The sequence below is a fragment of the Aulostomus chinensis genome, chromosome 2, assembly GCF_037954235.1.
Source record: "Aulostomus chinensis isolate RoL2024-O1b breed Wild chromosome 2, RoL_Achi_v1.0, whole genome shotgun sequence".
NCBI lineage: Eukaryota > Metazoa > Chordata > Actinopteri > Syngnathiformes > Aulostomidae > Aulostomus > Aulostomus chinensis.
Genome location: NC_141321.1, coordinates 32,867,325 through 32,882,282, shown reverse-complemented (window position 1 = coordinate 32,882,282; position 14,958 = coordinate 32,867,325). Strand labels below are relative to the sequence as shown.

At 46.9% G+C, this 14,958-nt stretch overlaps 1 protein-coding gene across 1 annotated transcript in view; it reads left to right on the top strand.

Annotated features, from left to right (window-relative positions):
- LOC147269765 (neural-cadherin) overlaps positions 1-14,958 on the top strand; it is a 280,583-nt gene that overhangs the window by 241,100 nt on the left and 24,525 nt on the right. Inside the window, exons 33-34 of the mRNA XM_086190512.1 lie at positions 4,846-5,110; positions 13,143-13,323. Of these exons, the coding sequence (XP_086046638.1) occupies positions 4,846-5,110; positions 13,143-13,323 (446 nt within the window). The remainder of the gene's footprint in view (positions 1-4,845; positions 5,111-13,142; positions 13,324-14,958) is intronic.

The window sequence follows — 14,958 nt, the reverse complement described above, 5'->3', positions numbered from 1 at the left end:
GGTCATAAACAACCTGTATTGACTGTTAAAGCGATACAACGTCAAAGCAATACTTCACCCAGAAAAGTGTATTTTTCTTTTCAGGTACTGGTACCGGCTTGTGAGTACTTGAATGCCGTCACTTTAAATGTCTATCCACTGTTTTACAGCGTCTCTTTTGACTGATCGTCAAAGCTGGTGATCAAGCTGCTGCATTTAAACATCAACATTTGAAAACAAGGACGCCGTCGGTTAAAAGCCACTTGTGCACCGATGACCTTGATTTAAAGAGGCTTTGCAGCAGGTAGCTCTGATGTGAGGCGCATCCTTGACCCCCTTTATAAACTCTCTTTCCTATTTGGAATGTAACCCTGCTGTGGAAAATCCACTCCACCGCGGGTTTGTGGTCTATTGTGCTTCCACTCTGGAGGTCCTTTGCATAATTTACATACTTCAGCTGGATGGCATTGGTCACTTTAAGGATGTGACTAATGGCATCTTGCTGCTATGTTAATTGGACACACACACACACACAATAAAAATCGGTATAGCGTGAGACGGTGTGTGTGTGTATGTGTGTGGGGGGAGGCAGGCTGCTGTGGTGGATGTGTCCCACGAATGCTGGAAGTGCAAGACTCAGTGCAGAAAAAAAACAACCCACAACAACAAAATTTTCTGCTGTGTCATTCTAATCTTACCTTCTTATCTTCTTTTTGTTGTAAAATCAAATCGTTGGAGGCTTTGACTGAAACAGGAAAGAAAAATCCACATTGGTTTGAGCTGCGAACTCATTTTGTGACCCAACTCAAACTGTTTTGTTTTTTTTAGCGACGTGGGAAAGCAAAAAGCGCTGGTTCTCACCTGTGTCAAGTATGTATCTTATAAGTAAATAAAGTAAAAGGAGAGTGACGAAGTACTTCACCAAAATCCTTCAGGTCTTCCTCGAGTTGTGGTGGGCGTTTCTGGCAACTCTGTCATAACTCATAACTGTCATAACAGGGGGTCCACGAGATATCGCGGTCACCTGAGGTGACCTCGACCTTTGAAGCCAAATTATGCTCAGCAGTCCCAGTGGATATTTGGAACAAAACTTGAAGCGGTTCCCTTACCAACGGGAGGGACAGCTGTCTCTGTCGTAGTGGCGTAAAAATGGAAATACAGGGAATTACAAGTACCTGGAAATATTTCTAAACAGACTAAGTGCCCTGTGTCTCTTGCCAGTGTCTGTTGTGATCGTCTCCTCAAAGCAGCGGACAACATGGCCTCATCTCTGCCAGCAGCAGTAAATATGTGTGAAGTGGCTAATGCGGCGGCAGCTAATGAGCACCAAACACTTTTTAATTTCCCAGTATAATTTAAGGTGAAGCCCATCATAAATACACAGGCGCTGCATATTGGAATCATTATTTAATCATGAGAACACGGCAGATTAACTCATCATCTGTACGCTGCAGCCTGGAGACTGTCATGAGAAGCGTCTGGGGGGAAGAAGCTCTCCCTGCAGTGGGACCGTGCACTCAAACGTGTATTCACACACACCTTTGTAACGTTCCTGCTCCAGAAACACACAAACACGTCAACCCGCACGCCGCCGAGGGAGCCGAGCAGCAGCCAAACTGCAGCGTTCCACTCGGCTTTAATTGGGGGTGAAGTCGAGTGGCTGTGAGTGTGTCTGGTGAAAAATCACTGCCCCAGTGGATTCTAAATATAATTAATACTTCATCACAGTGCCTTGAAATGAGCCTCCAGAACAGCCTCACAGCGATTCCGCACTTTAGCAACGGAGTAACGAATGAGGGAGGAGAAGGACACGGGTGGAGGTGAAGATAACGTGTTGACAGGGCATGATTGGTTTAGAGTTTTAACCAAGTTCAGAGCGCTGAATAAAGAGGGGAAACTAGTTTTGTCTGTTATTATGTGGGGAAGGAGTGGGAGCTTTAATAGTCACCACCCACAAGACTGTTTCACATCCTGCTGCTCTGCTCTGTCCTTGTCGTCTCAGTCCTCTGTTTACGCCGGGCAGAGGAAGATGGAGGAGAGAAAATTATGCTCAGTGGGAGTCTTGGAGGAAAGCGCTTGAAATTGAAATGAGGACGACCCACCCAAGTCAAGCCAAGTCAAGCCAGTTCTATTCGTACGGCACCAAATCCCAACCAAAGTTCTCTCCTGACTCTTTCCAAGTAGAGCAGCACCTCACTCCTCCAATGAACCTCCACCCAACAATTCTCCATCAGCAAGCACATCCTGCAACAGCAGCCACAGGCAGGAAGGTGGAGCAGATCCAGGATCAGTGGGGACGGTCTTCTGCTTTGAGCGGTTGGGGGAAAAGAGACCAGGAGGGCGGGGCAAAGACAAAGACAGATAATGGAGGACAACAGAGATACAGAAGGAAAGAGAGGGGCAGAGATAAAGAGAGAGAGAAAGGGAAGAGACTGATGGACAGACGGGGACGTGAGCAGGTGGAGCTACGGGTGGCAGCTTGAGCCTCTTCAGGTCTGCAGCCTCCTCCAGCAGCAGCATCAGTCAGGGTGAGAAGAATAGAATAGAAAGATGAGGGGAGAAGAAGAGGAGTTAGAAACACGAATGAGTACAGAAGGAGGAGAGAGAATCCCAGTGCATCATGGGAGATCCCCAGCAGTCTGAGCCTATAGCAGCAGATCTCAGGGCCAGCCTAAGCAGTCCTGACTATAAGCCTGATCAACAAGGAAGGTCTTAAGTCTGCTCTTAAACATAGAGAGGGGGTCTGGGTCCTGGACTGAAACTGGGAGACGGTTCCACAGGAGGGGAGCCTGATAGCTGAAGACTCTGGCTCCATTCTACTGTTAGAACTCTAGGAACCACCAGTAACCCTGCATCCTGGGAGCGAAGGGTTCTAGCTGGATCATAGGGGACTAGGAGCTCTGTCAGGGATGAAGGAGCCTGACTGTTGAGGACTTTGATGGTAGAAGAAGAATTTTAATTCTGTTCTGAATTTGACAGGGAGCCATGCAGAGAAGCCAGTACAGGAGGGACATGGTCTCTTCTACCAGTTCTAGTCAACACGCGGGCAGCAGTGTTCTGGACCAGCTGGAGAGTCTTTAGGGACCTACTGGTGCAGGCTGGTGGGAGGGAGTTGCAGTAATCCAGCCTGGAAGTGACAAAAGCATGGACTCATTTTTCTGTATCTTTTTGAGACAGGATGTGTCTCTCCAGGATGAGCAGTCCTGGAGATTTGGGAGTTAAAGGACAGATCCTGATCAAAGAGAACTCCTAGGTTCCTCACGGTGGTGCTGGAGGCCAGGGTGAGGCCATCCAGGGTACCTGTCTCATTGGACAGGGTGTTCCTAAGGTGTTTTGGGTCCAGCACAATACAATTTATCCGTGTGTTCATGCCACGGACTCTTGCGGGGAGTCTGCATGTTCTCTCCCAGTCTCTCCGGCTTCCTCCCACACACCAAAAACATGCCAGTTGGGTTAACTGGAGACTCTAATTTGTCTGTGGGTGTGCGCGTGTGAGCGTGTGATGGACTGGCGACCTGTCCAGGTGACTGGGTGAGAGGCAGGGGGTCCCCCCCCACTTGCCTGTCAAGTGAGGTTAATGAATTCATGCTGGTCTGTATGATTGAGTCTGACTTGCGATCACACCAGCATCAAATGTAAGAAATTTCATTTGACCTCATGTTCTTTTCATTGTCCCTGTCTTTGATAACCTCCAGAGAGTTAATCTGGCTTGTTGGCCGGCCGGCCAAATTGGCCTTTTGATCCAGACTCTTAGAGTCTCCTTTAAATCAGCTTTCCTTCTCATCCCCATTAGCCGTAAAGCCGTCTCGGACGCGGGTCAAACGTATTTTACCATGAAGTCCCAGGAGTATCTTTCCATGTAGATTGGATTTGATTTGCTGCCTCGAAAGAAAAGAACATTGTTATGTGGTTTGTGCCACACAGAGTTTTGGATAACACACGACAAGAGAAGTTTTGCTTTCATCAAAAACGTACAATTTGTCCTCTGGATTATCCTGAGACGGTGGGTTTCAGTTGAGGGACTTGGTTATACTTTATAATCTCCTTGTTTTTGTAAAATATGTGACGTTGTGCGCTCTCTACTGTAAGTTCTACGACGACGCTCACGGAGACAGTGAATAGGGACGCCAGCGATTTACGCGTTACTGTGGCTTTTACTATCGCTGTATATCCTGATAGGCCCGGTTATGTTCTACTTAAAACGTAGAATGTAATCATAAACTTTATTTATGTACCAGCTTTCAAACGCGGCCACAGTGTTTTGCATAACAAAATAAAGCAGAGCGGCGAGTCATTGTGGAGACCGTAAAGACCGACACACACGGCCAAGACAACACACGCAACATAAAAGCTGCGCGAACGGAGACGACGATCAGAATCTGAATCTGAATCTGAAATCCAGCTCACAGCTTGGGTAGAAAAAAGTCTTTGTGCCGCCTTTTTTTTTTTTAAAGTGTATTAGTTTGGAGTTCACTTTTACCATCAGTGATGGATTGGAATTATAATGATGATCATGGTGGACGGTATTTTAACAAATTAAAAAAGAGAAAGCCATAACCCAGAGAATTAAGAGAGAATTTCCTGGCAGAAGCAAAAAAGACGAGCCTGACATTCAATTTGAGGAAAACATCTGTGCTTGCAGGAGGAAGAGGCGGTCGAACTTAACCACTCTTCTGATTTATGATTTCCTTTTTTTAATAATTAAAATCCCAGCAAGGATTTTAATTGAGAACCAAACACAGCATTCTTAAAGTCAATCAATAAACGACGTAAATAAGAACATACTTGCATGAAGTGTTGGTCTAGAATTTATTAATTGGCCGTTTTAAGATTGTGATTCTCAAACTGGTGATTTTGTGACGGCAGATCTCCCAGGGTCTCCTCTGCGTTCTCTACAACCTGGGTGACGGCGACTACAACCTCTCCATCCCCATGTACCGCCTGGATAATGGCGAGTGGCATGAGATCGTCCTTGATCGTCATGACAACGAGATGACGCTGCGACTGGACGGCGGGGGAGGAAAGCGAGAGGTCACCGGGTCGAAGGGCCGGAGCCGAGAAATTGTCATTGACCCCACTGTGGTGATGCTGGGAAATACCTTCCCATCTGGAATCAACAAGAGCTTTCAGGGTATGTGCTCTCACTAGTAGTAGTACTAGACTATTAGAAGTAACAGTGGTAGTAGTGATGACTTCAGACATTCTGTAGGGGGCTGCATGCTTTCAGCTCAGCTGCTGCCAGAGTGCCGTTCGCTCATTTTCCCAGCAGGTTGAGTTTCCCTGGTATCACTGAAGCTGTGAACCTCAAGCTTCTCCTTAATGATGGCACGACTTCAACGGAGGTCTCGGTCCCCTTCCTCCTGGCCCTCACCGGGTCCCGCCGGCTCCAAGGTTGCCGCCTCAGTCGGGGGTGCGGGGAAAAAGTCGGCGCATTTTGATGAAGTCATCAGAAATTATAGGCAACGTTCAGTGATTGTGAATTTCTATGAGTGGCCAGCTGAGGCAAGAAAAGTAAAAAAAAAGTCAGAATACTTAGAGTATCAATCAGCCTTGTCCCCAAATTGCATATCTTTGGACGGTGGGAGGAAGCCAGAGTACCAGAGAGAACCCACGTAGACACGGGGAGAACATGGAGACTCACACAGAAAGATCCCACGCCGAGCCGGGACTCAAACCCGGAACCTTCTTGCTGTGAGGCCACAGTGCTGACCACTGCACCACCGTGCAGCCCCAATCCCATCATACGAACAACAAATTCATTTGTTGCACAGTTGTCCATCAGTGACAACGCGGATGTAGGACCAAATACACAAACCCCCGCACGTCACCTGGTTACAGGTACACAATAATAACAGAGTTGTTTAAAAAATTGGAACCAGACACACAAACTCTGTGAAATTGCCTGTTAATGCGGAATTCTGTCACGCCTTATTTTTCATTTCCACTTCATCAGGCTTGACTTGCCCAAAAAAAAACAAAAAAAAACAACAACCCAAAAACGCAGTTGTATGCATCTGAAGTATGGATGAGGCACGGCTACTTCTCACCTCACATTCATCCCTTATCGCCAGTTTATTTATGGAGAATCCATACAGTACGGATGGTTTTGTTATTTATCCACTCAGCCCCTGGAGTTTAGAGCAGCAGATGTAATGGATTTTCAGAATTGTGTGGACTGCAGCTTCAGTCCCCAGCTTGCTGCAGCACCTCCCTGTTTAAGCGTGTGTTGTGTAGTGTAGGTCGATCTCGTCACTCGGTACATTGCTATGTGAGCAGCTGGAGCGGCGAGAGGCCGAAGGACAACCTGTTGAATGGAGGAAGGCTGTTTATCATCAGGGCTGCAGATGAGCCATTCACAGTCCCACCTGGACTCGCACCCTGTTAACATAACTGAGCTTGTCAAGTACAAATGAAAATTAAGATATGAAGCACCCTGGCAGTGCTGCTCTTGAATTATGTCCCTTGACATGTGTCCAAAGAAAGGAATGTTTCAATTTGAAGTTTGGGGAGTGCAACGGCTCACAAACTCTGCAGGGTTGTCAGGTGACCATAAAAACTCAATAACCGGCAGCGACCTTCGACCGGGCTGACGTACGTGCGCATCAACGCCGCTTTTTTACACAAAAGATCTGGAAAAGCCGCTGAGTTTCTTCAGATTGGGCACAAACGTCCACTGGGACTCGAAGATGACCTGGAAAGATGTCGGTGGTCAGCGGCGGAGGTCACTGAGACATCAGCCTGCTGGGTGTGACGTCTCAGATCAGGTGTTTATTTTGTTCCCAGAAAATTTTACAGAACACATAAAAAAAAAAAACCCTGTTTTCCTGGATCAAGATGAGACAACAACCTGATGAAACTGATATGAACATGAACTCCAACTAAATCTTCGTGGAATATCGGTGGTGAAAAAAGAGGTGACTGAAACGAACGAGATCTAAGGGCTGCACAAATAATCAAATATTAATTTTGATCACGACTTTGGCTTCTCAATATTAGATGAACACAATAATCTGTGATATTGATGCTGGTAGAAAACTCTGGAGGGGGGTCGTCGAGCAGCAGTGACCTTTCAGCCGCGGAAAAAAAGGAATCAGGGACAGAGAGCAGGAAAAGCAAGATGGGCAAAAATCAGATGTCTGGGGTTGAAGGTGAAGAGTGAGATGAGCAACGGAAGGAACTTCTTCAGCCGTCGACAGCAACCAGCCCGCAGAGCGTCACCGGACCGTCCAGCTGACGGCCTCGACACGAGAAAGCACTGAAACGCCGCTGGGACACGTTTTCAGTCTCTGGGGACTCCAATTAAAGCTCGAAGCATCGACCAGCGGGTCCTCGCACTCCCGCACGAGTGTGTTTGGAACAAAACAACCTCATGGATGGCTTCATTGATGGCTAGGCTGAGGCTGATGAATGTGAGCAGAGCTGAGTGCTTCTCTGGTTGGAGAGCTGATCGCTTGAGTCACCTGATAACACTGAAGACAGTTTGCTATCCAAACACCATCATGGTAATACCGTGTGTGCACCCCCCCCCCCCCCCCCCGCGGTGAGTCATGAGTCATTCAGGACCTGTGGGACGGTTTATTTCACCTGTAAGATGCTAGCAGATAGAAGCCTTGTAATCCAGCCGTGCGCTGTATTTTCTAGGGAGAATTGTGTCACTTTTATGAGTTAATGAACGATTGATGTGACAGTTTAATGGCTAATTCAGCCAGATGCATCTTCATTGTTGGCTGGGATGACGGATGTCCCTGTAGCTGTGTGTGTGTGTGTGTGTGTGTGTGTGTGTGTGTGCGTGCGTGTGCGTGTGCTTGTGCGTGTGTGTGTGTGCGCCGGCTGCATAGAGTTCCACCACACCGTGAAGCTAAGTGTTTTTAGCTTGTGTGTCCTCCTGTGTGTGAATCTCATTCTCATCAACGCCAAATCTCTGGAACAACGTGTAGGAATTCGTCTCCACATCGGCCTCCAAACGTCCACTGGGAGGATGAACTCGAAAGAGTTTGGTGGTCAAAGGTCAAGGTCACCTTGACAGGCACACAACCCCAATGCAGTATTTCTAGATTCTTCCGTGCTAATTCCTAAAATGTAGACTGAGCTGCATCAACAGAACCCTGGCTAAGACCACAGCACCCGCAGCTTCAGGCGCACGTAGCAGCGTTACTGGGACTTCAGCACACGGCCAGTTCACATGCAGCAGCTCAAGTGTAATTGATGGCTTCCATCATAACTAAGTTGCACTGCTGTGGACTCTTTATTGGATAACAAGGCTTTGTTTCACTTCATGGAACCAGGAGCGTGTGTTTCCTCTCACACCGCAGCTTCATGTAGAATGTAAACACACAACAGGCGATTTCTTTCTACACCTCCTCCTCCTCCTCCTCCTCCTCCTCCTCCTCCTCCTCCTCCTCCTCCTCCACATAAACATGCAGCTGCAATTTCTCCACTCTTGTCTTTATAGTATAAAACTGACATGAATGTTGAAGGCCGCACTTTACACCTCAGTAAAGAGCATTCAAGCAGTGAGAGGAGACCAGACCCAGCCTGAGAGGGAACCTGCAGGAGGGATAGAATGGCAACGGTTCTTTATGTTGCCTCTGCAGCACAAGCTAGCATCGCTGCACCTGGAGGACACTCTCTGAACACACACTCCCACTGAACACACACTCCCACTGAACACACACTCCCACTGAACACACACTCCCACTCACTTCTAGTCAGGGCGCAGTCAGCATGGCTCTCCTCTCTCTTGTGGGTGTCATTTATTGGAACAGAGGATCCCGTCTTCCCATCTCGCTATCTTCCACTTCTCATGTTAAAATGTAGTTCAGACGCCAGACAGACCTGTCGGGGCCCCCTGGCGAAGGAGCCGAACCACAAATCAACAACTTTGACGTGGGCAGCGTGAACGCCATTGACCGCGTGGTCTCACTGGCGTTTTGGTAAAATGGAGAGAGAAGGCAAAGGCAGATTTATTTGTCGAGCACCATTCCTACACAGGGCAATTCATACAGTAGTGCTTCACAGAGGTAAAGAGAGAAATGAAAGTTAAGAACAGTTTAAAATCAAATAAGTGAATTAAAACATTCAAAATCATTCAAAATCAATAAAACAGTTTAAGATCAATTCGACAGCAGACAAATCAATATTAAATCACTCCATCAATCCCAGATCAATACTATCAGAAGGCTGCAGTAAACAGCAGTGTTTTCAGCCCTGATTTAAATGAGCTGACAGTTTGTGCCCCCCTCAGAGGTTCAGGGACTTTGTTCCACAGGTGTGGACCACAGAAGCTGAAAGCAGCTTCACCCTGCTTGGTTCTGACCCTGGGGACGCTGAGTAGACCCGTCCCTGATGACCTGAGGGGTCTGGATGCTCCATACCCAGCCAGCAGCTCTGAACGCATAAAATAAGACCACTGCAGCCGAGGAACCCGTCTGAAATTTAACATTGTCATTGTACATTCAGTAGCATTGTTGCAGCGTGCACACACACACGCACACACACACAGACCGAGAGTATAAATAGTGCAATATAAAGTTACTTTAATGACGCTCAGTCTTATTTTTCACAACTTTTTGTTTTCCTCCGTTATCAATTTCCTATTTCTCTGACTTCTAATGTCTCCCAGCGGACTCTGGTCTAACTGAGGCAGCCAGTTACTGAACTCTGTTTTATTATCTGTTTACCAAAATTAGCTTCTCAAAGGAGTTGAGATGTTCCTATTGAATTATTCACAGAGAAAACTCACGTCTTTGGATGTCGAGTGGTTGACCTTTGATCGGGCCAATGGTGCGTGAGGACGTTGAAACTGAGAGGAGCAACGATGAAGTTGACTTGTATTCCGTTCTGTAAGAGCTCAGACGCTGCAGAACATAAAGACGCCTTCTCTAGATGTGATGTGCGGCGGTAACTCTCTCATCCCCGGACCATTTACCGCACTTCTGCTCGACACGTGAGGTTTGCTCCTCGAACGGCCGCAACATAAGAGAGGTTTTTGCAAAATAAAGCCACAAAACGTATGAAAAGTTGATTCTATCGCGCATGAGAGCAGGTGTGGTTTGGTGAGACGGACTCAGAAGGATGTCCTCGAGTTGATGCTGACCTACCTTCATACACAAACCATGCAATTCTCATTCATTTTAGTTGAATGTGAACTGATAGATTTACACAGAGTTCTCTGTTAAACTGTCGTGTGAACTTTTTAGATTAGATTAGATTAGATAGAACTTTACTGGCCCTCAGGAAATCCAGGTTCAGACACCGAGTCTACACCAAGAAATGATATCAGTCGTGGACCTGAGCGTTTTCATCAGATGTGTGCTGTTAGGAACGTGTTTGGACCCCTCAACTGCATCCGGTCAACAAGCGATCAGTCCTGCTGTGTCAGCAAAGACTAACTATACCTTTGGCCTTGTCTGGAAATGGCGGAAAGGTCGTTGACCGGCATATTTCAGCCCTAATTTCATATTTCGTTCCTAACTGTGCTCTCCAGTCAGTGAGTCATGACGTTTGTTTCTGTGAGTGTTTGCTGGCAGCCCCGGAGTAAAAGGAGAGACTGGCGGCAGCAGGTACAATCCAAAGATTGAGACGGATAAAGAATGAAAGAGAAACAGATGAAACAGCCAAGATGCCACATGATAATGGAGAGGATGAGGTCAGAGCCGGAGATGGAAGGAGAGAGGGAGAGAGAGGGATGAAGCGAGCTGCCTGCAGTGAGACAGTGAGGAGTGCAGACAGCTGCGCCTCAGGCAGGAAGAGACAATGCATGTGTTTGTTAAATGGACTTTAAAAGCATTTTTCTTCAAAATAGTCAGACGTGATAGAAGGTGGCAGCAGACGTAGGGTCTTTTTTTGAACGTGTCTCTTCAAGTAGTGAAAGAAGGGAAATGAGATGGAACTGAATATACCAGCTTAGCAAATGAAGCCACCAGAAATTTGCGTCCCCGGGAGTTTACTGGCTCTATTTTAAAACTGAAACAGAGCAAGAGTTGGACTTAATGAGTTATCAAAGCCTTTCAGCAGGATGGGAACAGCTGGTAATGGGTCAGATCAGAATTACGTGCGGTTTGCTCATTCTTACTCACCTCATCCAGAAACTAAGGCTGCATTCAGACCAGATGTTAACCTGCCTCTGATCCCGAGGCACCCGATCGCACGACCGCTCCAAGTACATCGTTCCTCTACACTGAATTGTGCCACTTGTGATTGGATGTCAGGTGCCTGCTCGATATGCAAATACGCCCACTGGTCCTGTCAGTTCTTAATCAGCGTCTTTCCTGACACCGGCGAGCGCGGATGTGTGGCTCACATCGTGCTGTTAATAAAACCCGATGAATACGTTGACTTTTTAGCGGTGGATTGTGTGGCCAACTCATCCCTCCGTTTAGAAAATGGATATTCTGATTCTGTTCTAGTTTTGGATGAACCTCAGAGAGAGAGAGAGAGAGAGGCGCACTGCTGGGTGAGCTTGAGTGATATTTTTCTTACGTTATTTATTTGACCGAAATTAAGAGAGTGCGTGCCGGCTCCTGGGCGTGTTCCTGGTGAATTAAACCTCTCAAGGCGGTCGGTGCTCTTGAAAATGTGTATCAGTGGAATGAGGACGCTCAGATGTTGTTTATGATGATGATTTTCTCGTTCGAGAGCAAATCAGTGTGTGTTTCCGTTCCCACAGAGGACACCGGTTGATTGGTCTGTTTGTCAAGAGTAACAAAGACAAGTTTTCCTGTGCTTTGGCACTTCTGTCTCGAGTGAACAGAACTCAGTGCGCCCTGAAGCAAGTGGGTGCAGGTCTGAACGCACCCTGAAAGGCCGAGCAGAGCGCGGCGACCACGGTTTGGACTTAGCTTGAGCCGTCGGATAACTTTTTGTAGTAACTAGAGAATCCCTGGAGCATCCGCTCCCTTGTCGTTTCTCACCTGCGTGTGGGTTCCTCCACTAAAATAAGAAAAGTTTATTGTCCATTAAATGACCATAAAATGCAAATTTGCCGTAGCCCCTGTGGCAATGCGGTGTACGAGAAAATAACCGACTGTAAAGGCTATTAAAGTACATAAAATATATAGATGAAGTCTCCTTGTAGCAGCAGTGGTCGTCGGCTGTGGGAGAGGATGTTGTTCTAGTGTTTGAAATGGCCACAGCAGAAGCTGGGCTCTTGGAGGTGCAACCATGGCAACACAGAGGTACTCTAACGTTACCCCCCCCCCCCCCCCCCCCCAATAAAACTGTAGTCTGGCACATTTTAACGGCAGTGGTCTTGTAATGTAACAAGTTACTTTTTAAACTCAATGTAATCCAACAGTGGCCTCCACCAAGGTTCAGGTGATGTTTCCTGAATGTCCAGAGACAAAAGTCGCCGCACGCTTTGCGATTTTATGAAAATTAACGTAATTAATCAAACATCAACACCCATCTTCCCAGTTTACACAGCAACAGTTCCGTTTTGCCCTCCTGCGCTGAGTGCAGCTCTTTGACTTGGCCTAAGCAGGAACACGTGCCGTAGGAACGGCTGTGCCAGGAGGTGCATTAATTAGCAGCAGATCAAGACCCATCAGGAGGCCTTTCAAGCAAAAGTGTTTTGCCTCCCTTCCGCCGTGTTCAGCACTTTCAAAAACAGCCGCTCAGATTTGTTTGCTTCGCCGGGGTAAGTGTCTCCAGCATGCGAGCCAGTGGAGCAGCGACATGTGTTAACAGCTCAGCCATCAGTGCACCACATTATGCAGTATCAAGCACGTATGCAAATCCTGGTCCTCTCAGGGGTTTCCTGGTAGACTGCGAATGGCATTGAACGATGCTGCAGCGAATAACTAAAGGTTTCAATGTGATGAGCAGGGGACTTGAGAAGCAGAGTGCGTCGCTATGTTTGTGTGGTGAACGAGCTCACGTGTGTCCTGCGGAGAAATGATGAGATTCTGTTGACGGACGCACTTCCCTTCAAATTTTGACGAAGATACAAGAAAACTACTGCAGTAACAAGAGGATGAGAAAAAGTAAACTTGCCAAACAGAGGGAATTAGAAGGAAACAGCAGCCCCTCATATGAATTATTTTCAGATATAGACCAGGTCCCCTCTGCAGTTGAGGTAAATAAAGGTGACCTGTCACTTTTTTTAAAGAAATAGCCGCATTTTTCTTATTCCACTGAACACTTTTCCATTTTTCTGCCTGCAGGCTGCATTAGGGACCTACGCCTCAATGGTCGCTACATGCCTCTTGACAGCCAGCCACGAGACGGGGTTTCCCAGGTGAGCGTGCAGGGCGTCTCCCTGGGGTGCACGTCCGACTCCTGCAAGAGGAACCAGTGTAGCCCCCCCTTCACCTGCGTTGACTTGTGGAGAGTGCACGAGTGCAGGTACGCACACTGAAATGTAACCGCATGCAGTCAAGCACTTTCACGCTTGGATGTTCATCACACACACTCATCGTTCTGACACAAAGGCATGAAGTCGTATGTATAAATCATCTGTGGGCTTTTGTTTTATTTCAGTGCACAGCCGTATACAAGCCTGACCCTCTTGACAACACAGAAATTGTAGAGGAAAGGCCTTTATTGTTTTAAAGCCGGGGAAATGTCAGGGCAATTTCCATGGAAACCCTATGAAGGCAGTGATAAAAGATAAAACTCCAAGATGGCTGGATGGAAAACTATGACGATATAGAATTTTCCCTAACATTTGCATTCAGCAGGTCGAGTGAAACGGAGGATCCAGCAGAGTCGGAACGTCTCTGTCTCTTCTTGGTCTTTTTTGGAGTTTCTTCTTCTTCTTCTTCTTCTTCTTCTTCTTCTTGGTTTTGTTTTTTGTTTTGTTTTGTTTTGTGCTGATCGTATCAGAGGTTTGGAGGAATCTGGGGTTGGATTCACTTCCAAGAAAATAAAAATAATCATACCGGATAAAAGTTGGACAGAGATTAAAAAATAAAACCACGAGATTGCAGCTAATTCTGTGTCTGCTAAGGTTTGTCTGTAGAGAATTATTAATGTAAATGGAGCTCTTGAAGTGCATGGCACCTGAGTAAAGCACTGAATAGAAATAGAAAGTAAAATATGTCCGCACATTTAATTCCCAATTGAGGGATTTTTTTTTTCAAACATGGTCAAAGATGAACACACACACACACACACACACACACACACACACACACACACACACACACACACACACACACACACACACACACACGCACGGGCTTGTAAGACAAAAGCAATGGGATGCAGTGATGAAGGGAAACACAGAACCACGAGCTCGGCCCCGGCAGAAGCTGCGGGCTCTGTGGCGTTGGCAAAAGGCGAGGTAAACTTGCTCGCGTCTTCCTCTAAATGTAATGCAATGTGCGTCTTCAGCTGGCTTTGATTGCCGCCAGACTTGGCGCGCGCCTTAACTGGCGCCGCTGAGGAAGGGCGGTGCCTAGTTTGAGGTTCCGGGGTCTTGAGATGACAGTCAGGCAATTGAGATGACAGACAGGACTCTTAGATAGCTTTGATGTTGCGTGTGTGTGTGTACAGTGATCAAAGCTGCCAGAGATCAAAGGTGACAGACTACAGCGACTGAGATGACGGCAGAGATGGAAGAACCAGTACTTCAACTAACACTGTCAGATTATTTAACATTCAAGTTCATATGGCAGACCCTCTTTCCTCTTTTACCGTGTTTTTGTTTTTTTTACCATTTATGTACAGTAATGATTTCTTTCTTTTGGTACAACAGCGCTAAAATGTCCTTCAGCGATTTGTTCATGCTGGATTGTTACGGTTTCTGTTCACCCAGCCACAGTAGAGCGTATTCTTCAAAAAAGAAATCAATCAGATTACAGTTTAGAGCTCGATTAGAGATGAAAATCCCAAGATCCAAGTGAGATGAACGTCAGATCGGTCAGGGAGGTGTTTTGTTGTGATGTCACACCGCCACCGCGCCCTCAAACCACAGGTTCCTACGTCATGAAGATCAGAGGTCTGGTTTTCGGGTTTTTTTGGACACATCGACACAGA